Source organism: Triticum dicoccoides, chromosome 6B (genome assembly GCF_002162155.2).
Source record: "Triticum dicoccoides isolate Atlit2015 ecotype Zavitan chromosome 6B, WEW_v2.0, whole genome shotgun sequence".
Lineage (NCBI taxonomy): Eukaryota > Viridiplantae > Streptophyta > Magnoliopsida > Poales > Poaceae > Triticum > Triticum dicoccoides.
The window spans coordinates 85,342,718-85,352,443 of NC_041391.1; the positions used below are offsets into that span (position 1 = coordinate 85,342,718).

General features: G+C 50.0%; 1 protein-coding gene across 2 annotated transcripts; it reads left to right on the forward strand.

Annotated features, from left to right (window-relative positions):
- Positions 1-265: 265 nt before the first annotated feature.
- On the forward strand, positions 266-9,343 carry LOC119324830 (chlorophyllase-1-like). 2 transcript variants are annotated; one of them, XM_037598597.1, is made up of 2 exons: positions 266-584; positions 8,498-9,343. In XM_037598597.1, the coding sequence occupies exons 1-2, from the start codon at positions 309-311 to the stop codon at positions 9,167-9,169; spliced, it is 948 nt and encodes a 315-aa protein (XP_037454494.1). In that variant the 5' UTR covers positions 266-308; the 3' UTR covers positions 9,170-9,343. The 2 variants fall into 2 exon arrangements, with proteins under 2 accessions (XP_037454494.1, XP_037454495.1); XM_037598598.1 differs by having other exon boundaries at positions 266-425.
- The last annotated feature ends 383 nt before the right edge of the window (positions 9,344-9,726 follow it).

The following is a 9,726-nucleotide window of genomic DNA, read 5'->3' on the forward strand; positions in this document are numbered from 1 at the left end:
TGCCACCCACCGGTAAGGTTCAACGTCTTGGACCATTTCTGTTCTTGTCCAGCTTCAATTCGGCCAGTCCCCACCCCACGCCCTGCCTTCAAACCTAATCCTACGAAATTTATTCCACCAGCATTAATCATCTTCTCCAACACGTTCTTCTCATGTCCCAAACATCTAGCTGAAGTACACTATGCACCATAGTAGCCACAAGTTATCCACCCTGCTATAAATCTGCCACATTGGTCCTCTCTTCTGATCATCGCCACATCAAAGCTTTTGTAAAGATAGAGAGCTGGTGCCCCGAGCTTGAGTGAGAGATGGCAGCATCTGCAGAAATTGTGAACAAGTCCAGTGCCGAGGTTCTCGAGGTGGTCACCTCAGTGTTCCAGCCGGGGAACCTTGCGGTGGAGGAAATTCAGGTGGATGCGAAAAAGGTACCGACACTACCTATACCCCTCCTGATTGTAGCACCCAAGGATGCAGGAACCTACCCCGTTGCCATGTTCTTGCACGGCTTCTTCCTCCATAACCACTACTACAAACAACTTCTCCAGCACATCGCATCACACGGGTTCATCATGGTTGCACCCCAGGTCGATCAGTACCATCTTCATATGTATCAGCACTAATTACTGTTTGCTGAAGTCTCTCAGAAGAGGATCTATTATAATTCTATATGCTAGCTTGCGTTGATCAACTAACTATGCTGTTAGAGTTAAACACGAAGTGCACGTGTGTCCTGTCCGATCAGTACATGTACGTGTTAGTGTCCGTGTAGATCTCAAAACAATAACCGAGTAGGACTAGTATTAGATAGCAGGATAGCTAGCTAATATAAGTACTCACGTGCCCCTTGTAACTTGTGTATCGTGATTTGTGAAGCAATACAAAGAACCAGGAGCGATACGCCTCTGTGGCAATACATCAGCTTTGTGTGCGTACGTGTGTTAAGTACTAGTAGATCGATCCAAGAATCGATTAGCTAGCTGCGTACGTAGTAGACGAGCTAGTTGAATCAATCGGCCAGTGCAGCTGCTTGAGCTAGCTTGCTACGTTGCTTACTACGGTGCATCTCGGCGTAAAGTCAACTCGTCGAGTTCGTCAGCGAGCTTCTTTAGTTATCGTCGTTCGTCGTCGGTCGCTGCCGTCGCCGGAAAGTACTCGGCGGCGTGGACTGGGCCAACAATTGGTATCTAGAGCAAGGTTGATCTTCTAGTAACGGGAGATCATGTCGGACGACGAGAAGGAGAAGACCAAGCAGCTGGTGGAGTACACCGGTGCAGCTAAAGTAATTGCTGCTCCGGCGAGTTCGTCGTATCCACGGTTTGATCGCGAGAACTTCGGGGTCTGGAAGGCCCTCATGGAGTGTGGTCTCCGCGCTAACGAGCTATGGGACGCGGTGGATCCAGGAGGCGACGCGTTCAAGAAGGAGGGAGCCGAGCACCGGAAGGATCGGCAGGCGGCGTCAGCGATTTACTCGGTGATGCCGATGGATGTCCTCCAGCACCTAATCGCCAAAGCAACGGCGAAGGAGGTGTGGGATACACTCAAGCTCATGTTCGAGGGACACACCCGCGTCAAGCAAGCCAATCTTCAAACTCTCCTAAGGAACTACGAGACTTTGGTCATGGGCGATGATGAGTCCGTGGATGTGTTCGCTTCACGGGTGGCTACTCTCGTCAATCGGATTCGAGCGCTTGGAGAGAACCTCACGGAGGCCTCGGTTGTCCGGCGGTTCTTGCGCGCGGCCCCTCCCCGATACCTGCAAATTGTCACGGCGATCGAGCAGTGCGTCGATCTCGCGACTCTCTCCATCGACGATCTTGTCGGACGGTACAAGGCTCATGATGAGCGTATGCGGTACAGTCTTGGGGACGGGAGGAACGACGAGCTTGTGATGCTCACGAAGGCGCAGTGGATCGCCCTAGAAAAGAGAGGCGGATCCATAAGCAGTAGCAAAAAGAAGGGGAAGCAGCGTTCGACGAGAAAGAACTTTGCCGACTCGGACGACGACTCAGACGATGAGGCTGCACCTGCACCACCGAGGAGGAAGTTTGACATCAGGAAAGTGAGGTGTTATAACTGTGGCCTCCTTGGTCACTTCAAGGCTGACTGCGAGGAAGCACCGAAGCAGAAGGCGCTCATGGCCAAGCAAGGTGACGACGGTGACATGATGTTGATGACTGAACTCGTGGATGAGGAGGATCCAGTTCTTCGAGCGCCGGCTAAAGAAATTGTCGCGCTCGTGGAAGAAAAAGTTTGCCATCATGATCATGATTCGGAAACTCGTGTCGAAGCTACAGATGCGGGAAGTAATTCCGAAACTTATGTCAGTGCTATGGACGTAAGTGCCAACTTTGCTGGAGCGGATGCAGCAATAGCTGCGTGTGCTGGACCATGGAGAAGTAATCTTTGTGCTGTTCAGAGGTCCGTAGGTGGCCACAAAAATAGCACTGGACATGGTGTCTCGCTGAGTAGGCCGAAAGCACCGGCCGCAGGCACCAAAGCTGGATCCCTTGTGCGGAGTAAGGGCGCCTCGCACCCAGCAGCGAGTGCTGCACAAGGAGCCTCCAAGACAGCTACGTGTGGTGGCCTAGCCACAAGAGAAGGCTCGCATGGTGGGCTACAAACAAGTCCAGCAGGAGGGCTTGGTGGCTCACGTGGTGAGCTAGGGCCATCTATACCTAGTGACGTTGCAAGTGATCCAGGAGATATGCAAGGTCCATTACCAGCGCATGTACGTACAGTTTTGCCGTGCTTGGCCACTATAATGCAAGAAGATGGGAACGGCAAGGTAACGTCCGTACCCGGGGATGAAAGTCTAGCTTTGCCAAAAGCAATGTGCGAAGCAAACGGTGAGTTACTCCTGAAGGTACAAGGAGCCATGCAAATAATGTCGTCTCCGAAGGCCCAAGAGACGAGGACAACGCCACCTACACCTGTACTGCTACAACCGGTGTTACACCCATATTCGGAGAAGACTCTTCGGACGATTGACCCGGCAAAAGTGAAAGGGAGTGGGCAATGGTGTCTAGAAAGCACCGAGGAACCGGCGAAAGTTGTGGACGCAAATACGGAGGAGTGTTGGTGTCATGCTATAAAAGAAGAGTTGGGGTCGATCCATGACAATAATTCATGGGAGCTTGTGGATCTTCCCAACAATGAAAATGCTATAGAGCTCAAGTGGGAATTCAAGGTCAAGAAAGATGTTGAAGGGTGCATGGAGCACAAAGCGAGGTTTGTGGCCAAAGAGTATGTGCAAGAGAAAGGTGTGGATTTCGAAGAAGTGTTCATTCCCATTGCAAAGATGGAGTCGGTGAGATTACTTATCGCTCTCACGGCTCAGGAGTCATGGAAAGTACATCACTTGGATGTAAACTCCATGTTTTTGAACGGCGAGATAGAAGGAGATGTGTATGTGAATCAGCCACCGGGATTCATCAAAGAGGGAGAGGAACACAAGGTATTAAAGCTACACAAAGTCTTGTATGGGCTACGGCAAGGCTCTCGGGCATGGAGCATCAAACTTGATCAGACGATGATTTCTCTTGGATTTGAGAAAGCCCCACTAGAGCATGCGATGTACAAGAAAGGTGAAGGAAGGGATCGTCTACTAGTTGGCATCTACGCCGATGACTTATTTATTACTGGAGCAGATGAAGAGGTGATTGCAAAGTTCAAGCTACAAATGAAGGAGTTTTTCAAGATGGATGATCTTGGTATTTTGAGTTACTACCTCGGGATCGGGGTACATCAAAGGCCGAAGGGGATCATAGTATGCCACGAGGCATATGCAAAGAAGGTACTTGAAAGCCGTGGCATGAAAGATTGCAATCACATTGTCGCTTCAATGGAACCTCGTCTTGAGCTGAGCAAGAAGGAGATGGTGAAACTACTTGGCTACAGTGGTAGTGACAAGGAAGGAATTGTCGACGGTCGTAAGAGTAATTCGGGTGTGACATATTTCCTTGGAGGAAGCATAGTAAGCTGGCTATCACGAAAGTATAAAGTGGTGACATCGACTTCAAGTGAAGCAGAGTGTCAAGGTGTGTGGCTAGGACGGCTACACAGTGATCTCATGGATCGAGATCCAGAAGAAGAGGTGCTCAATGTTGATAGCGAGTCGACAACTTTTCTACGCGAGGATCCAGTGCGGCATGATAGGGGCAAGCACATTGATACGGTGTATCAGTACATAAAGGACTGCGTGGAAGAAGGTAAGACGAAGGTCAACTACGTTTGCACCGATGATCAACTGGCAGATATGCTAACCAAGACTTTGGACCGAGAGAAGTTCTTGGAGATGCGAAGAAGAATCGGCTTCGGAGTTGTGACGTGAGGACGTCGTGTTTAGGGGGGTGATTGTTAGAGTTAAACACGAAGTGCACGTGTGTCCTGTCCGATCAGTACATGTACGTGTTAGTGTCCGTGTAGATCTCAAAACAATAACCGAGTAGGACTAGTATTAGATAGCAGGATAGCTAGCTAATATAAGTACTCACGTGCCCCTTGTAACTTGTGTATCGTGATTTGTGAAGCAATACAAAGAACCAGGAGCGATACGCCTCTGTGGCAATACATCAGCTTTGTGTGCGTACGTGTGTTAAGTACTAGTAGATCGATCCAAGAATCGATTAGCTAGCTGCGTACGTAGTAGACGAGCTAGTTGAATCAATCGGCCAGTGCAGCTGCTTGAGCTAGCTTGCTACGTTGCTTACTACGGTGCATCTCGGCGTAAAGTCAACTCGTCGAGTTCGTCAGCGAGCTTCTTTAGTTATCGTCGTTCGTCGTCGGTCGCTGCCGTCGCCGGAAAGTACTCGGCGGCGTGGACTGGGCCAACAATTGGTATCTAGAGCAAGGTTGATCTTCTAGTAACGGGAGATCATGTCGGACGACGAGAAGGAGAAGACCAAGCAGCTGGTGGAGTACACCGGTGCAGCTAAAGTAATTGCTGCTCCGGCGAGTTCGTCGTATCCACGGTTTGATCGCGAGAACTTCGGGGTCTGGAAGGCCCTCATGGAGTGTGGTCTCCGCGCTAACGAGCTATGGGACGCGGTGGATCCAGGAGGCGACGCGTTCAAGAAGGAGGGAGCCGAGCACCGGAAGGATCGGCAGGCGGCGTCAGCGATTTACTCGGTGATGCCGATGGATGTCCTCCAGCACCTAATCGCCAAAGCAACGGCGAAGGAGGTGTGGGATACACTCAAGCTCATGTTCGAGGGACACACCCGCGTCAAGCAAGCCAATCTTCAAACTCTCCTAAGGAACTACGAGACTTTGGTCATGGGCGATGATGAGTCCGTGGATGTGTTCGCTTCACGGGTGGCTACTCTCGTCAATCGGATTCGAGCGCTTGGAGAGAACCTCACGGAGGCCTCGGTTGTCCGGCGGTTCTTGCGCGCGGCCCCTCCCCGATACCTGCAAATTGTCACGGCGATCGAGCAGTGCGTCGATCTCGCGACTCTCTCCATCGACGATCTTGTCGGACGGTACAAGGCTCATGATGAGCGTATGCGGTACAGTCTTGGGGACGGGAGGAACGACGAGCTTGTGATGCTCACGAAGGCGCAGTGGATCGCCCTAGAAAAGAGAGGCGGATCCATAAGCAGTAGCAAAAAGAAGGGGAAGCAGCGTTCGACGAGAAAGAACTTTGCCGACTCGGACGACGACTCAGACGATGAGGCTGCACCTGCACCACCGAGGAGGAAGTTTGACATCAGGAAAGTGAGGTGTTATAACTGTGGCCTCCTTGGTCACTTCAAGGCTGACTGCGAGGAAGCACCGAAGCAGAAGGCGCTCATGGCCAAGCAAGGTGACGACGGTGACATGATGTTGATGACTGAACTCGTGGATGAGGAGGATCCAGTTCTTCGAGCGCCGGCTAAAGAAATTGTCGCGCTCGTGGAAGAAAAAGTTTGCCATCATGATCATGATTCGGAAACTCGTGTCGAAGCTACAGATGCGGGAAGTAATTCCGAAACTTATGTCAGTGCTATGGACGTAAGTGCCAACTTTGCTGGAGCGGATGCAGCAATAGCTGCGTGTGCTGGACCATGGAGAAGTAATCTTTGTGCTGTTCAGAGGTCCGTAGGTGGCCACAAAAATAGCACTGGACATGGTGTCTCGCTGAGTAGGCCGAAAGCACCGGCCGCAGGCACCAAAGCTGGATCCCTTGTGCGGAGTAAGGGCGCCTCGCACCCAGCAGCGAGTGCTGCACAAGGAGCCTCCAAGACAGCTACGTGTGGTGGCCTAGCCACAAGAGAAGGCTCGCATGGTGGGCTACAAACAAGTCCAGCAGGAGGGCTTGGTGGCTCACGTGGTGAGCTAGGGCCATCTATACCTAGTGACGTTGCAAGTGATCCAGGAGATATGCAAGGTCCATTACCAGCGCATGTACGTACAGTTTTGCCGTGCTTGGCCACTATAATGCAAGAAGATGGGAACGGCAAGGTAACGTCCGTACCCGGGGATGAAAGTCTAGCTTTGCCAAAAGCAATGTGCGAAGCAAACGGTGAGTTACTCCTGAAGGTACAAGGAGCCATGCAAATAATGTCGTCTCCGAAGGCCCAAGAGACGAGGACAACGCCACCTACACCTGTACTGCTACAACCGGTGTTACACCCATATTCGGAGAAGACTCTTCGGACGATTGACCCGGCAAAAGTGAAAGGGAGTGGGCAATGGTGTCTAGAAAGCACCGAGGAACCGGCGAAAGTTGTGGACGCAAATACGGAGGAGTGTTGGTGTCATGCTATAAAAGAAGAGTTGGGGTCGATCCATGACAATAATTCATGGGAGCTTGTGGATCTTCCCAACAATGAAAATGCTATAGAGCTCAAGTGGGAATTCAAGGTCAAGAAAGATGTTGAAGGGTGCATGGAGCACAAAGCGAGGTTTGTGGCCAAAGAGTATGTGCAAGAGAAAGGTGTGGATTTCGAAGAAGTGTTCATTCCCATTGCAAAGATGGAGTCGGTGAGATTACTTATCGCTCTCACGGCTCAGGAGTCATGGAAAGTACATCACTTGGATGTAAACTCCATGTTTTTGAACGGCGAGATAGAAGGAGATGTGTATGTGAATCAGCCACCGGGATTCATCAAAGAGGGAGAGGAACACAAGGTATTAAAGCTACACAAAGTCTTGTATGGGCTACGGCAAGGCTCTCGGGCATGGAGCATCAAACTTGATCAGACGATGATTTCTCTTGGATTTGAGAAAGCCCCACTAGAGCATGCGATGTACAAGAAAGGTGAAGGAAGGGATCGTCTACTAGTTGGCATCTACGTCGATGACTTATTTATTACTGGAGCAGATGAAGAGGTGATTGCAAAGTTCAAGCTACAAATGAAGGAGTTTTTCAAGATGGATGATCTTGGTATTTTGAGTTACTACCTCGGGATCGGGGTACATCAAAGGCCGAAGGGGATCATAGTATGCCACGAGGCATATGCAAAGAAGGTACTTGAAAGCCGTGGCATGAAAGATTGCAATCACATTGTCGCTTCAATGGAACCTCGTCTTGAGCTGAGCAAGAAGGAGATGGTGAAACTACTTGGCTACAGTGGTAGTGACAAGGAAGGAATTGTCGACGGTCGTAAGAGTAATTCGGGTGTGACATATTTCCATGGAGGAAGCATAGTAAGCTGGCTATCACGAAAGTATAAAGTGGTGACATCGACTTCAAGTGAAGCAGAGTGTCAAGGTGTGTGGCTAGGACGGCTACACAGTGATCTCATGGATCGAGATCCAGAAGAAGAGGTGCTCAATGTTGATAGCGAGTCGACAACTTTTCTACGCGAGGATCCAGTGCGGCATGATAGGGGCAAGCACATTGATACGGTGTATCAGTACATAAAGGACTGCGTGGAAGAAGGTAAGACGAAGGTCAACTACGTTTGCACCGATGATCAACTGGCAGATATGCTAACCAAGACTTTGGACCGAGAGAAGTTCTTGGAGATGCGGAGAAGAATCGGCGTCGGAGTTGTGACGTGAGGACGTCGTGTTTAGGGGGGTGATTGTTAGAGTTAAACACGAAGTGCACGTGTGTCCTGTCCGATCAGTACATGTACGTGTTAGTGTCCGTGTAGATCTCAAAACAATAACCGAGTAGGACTAGTATTAGATAGCAGGATAGCTAGCTAATATAAGTACTCACGTGCCCCTTGTAACTTGTGTATCGTGATTTGTGAAGCAATACAAAGAACCAGGAGCGATACGCCTCTGTGGCAATACATCAGCTTTGTGTGCGTACGTGTGTTAAGTACTAGTAGATCGATCCAAGAATCGATTAGCTAGCTGCGTACGTAGTAGACGAGCTAGTTGAATCAATCGGCCAGTGCAGCTGCTTGAGCTAGCTTGCTACGTTGCTTGCGGCGTAAAGTCAACTCGTCGAGTTCGTCAGCGAGCTTCTTTAGTTATCGTCGTTCGTCGTCGGTCGCTGCCGTCGCCGGAAAGTACTCGGCGGCGTGGACTGGGCCAACATATGCAACATTTTTTAATGCAGTTCAACAACTGTATCATACCTTTGGGTGACGCCAATGACATCGCCGCCGCAGCCAAGGTGGCAGACTGGCTCCCCGACGGTCTTCCATCCGTGCTCCCCGAAGGCGTCCAGCCGGAGCTCTCCAAGCTCGCCTTGGCCGGCCACAGCCGAGGAGGCCACACGGCTTTCTCCTTGGCCTTGGGGCATGCCAAGACCCACCTAACCTTCTCGGCGCTGGTCGGCCTCGACCCTGTTGCCGGCAAAGGGAAGTCCTCTCAGCTCAAACCCAAAATCCTCACCTACGAGCCTTCCTCTTTCGACATTGCAATGCCTGTGCTAGTAATCGGCACCGGGCTCGGCGAGGAGAAGAAGAACATATTCTTCCCGCCCTGTGCACCCAATGACGTGAACCACGCGGAGTTCTACCGCGAGTGCAGGCCACCCTGCAGCTACATTGTGACCAAGGACTACGGGCATCTGGACATGCTGGACTATAACGCCTCCAAGTTAATGACCTGCGTGTGCAAGGATGGGAGTGGGTGCAAGGACAAGATGAGGTGGTGCGTTTCTGGGATCATGGTGGCATTTCTGAATGCTACCATTGGTGAGAAACATGGAGATCTTGAGGCCATACTGAGAGACCCGACAGTTGCACCAGCGACGCTTGATCCGGTTGAGCACCGCCTGGCGTGAAATGGCAGCTGACTCATGCCAAACTTAACCAGCCGCAGGTTGCTCCAATAAAAGTTGTAATATGAGGTTTGCTATCGTAAGACCATGATAAATAAATTTGAGTAAAAACTATAACTGCTCTGATATAAATTTTCATAAATGATTATTGGTTATGTTCTTGTCCGTACTTAGAAATGCTAGCACAAATGCTCATACGTTGCAACGGAAGAAAAATACTTGTTCTTATGAACCACAATTTGCTCGGTCAAGGAAATATGTGTGTATGTCAAGGGACAACGGGCGCTGATGACCAAAATATATGCATAATTCGACGACCACAATGTAGAGCTTAGGATATAGGGTATGATTTGGAGTAATTGAACTGAGTGACAATGTTTTTCTTGGAAAAACTTTCGATCTATTTATCAAATGTCATGTTAATATAAAGAACATCAGAAGTATCAGAAATTACATCTATGTCATGTGTTACAAGATGATAAAAATTCATCACTCCGACACTCCTAATCCAGTTATTATTTTTCTCAAAAAAAGTATAGTCAAATGTCCTTAACATGGGG

Excerpts from the sequence above, each read along its gene's own strand:
- LOC119324830 (XM_037598597.1), top strand. The coding sequence starts at position 309 with ATGGCAGCATCTGCAGAAATTGTGAACAAGTCCAGTGCCGAGGTTCTC. Across the intron at positions 585-8,497 it reads TCATCATGGTTGCACCCCAG|TTCAACAACTGTATCATACC; the intron begins GTCGATCAGTAC and ends TTTTTAATGCAG.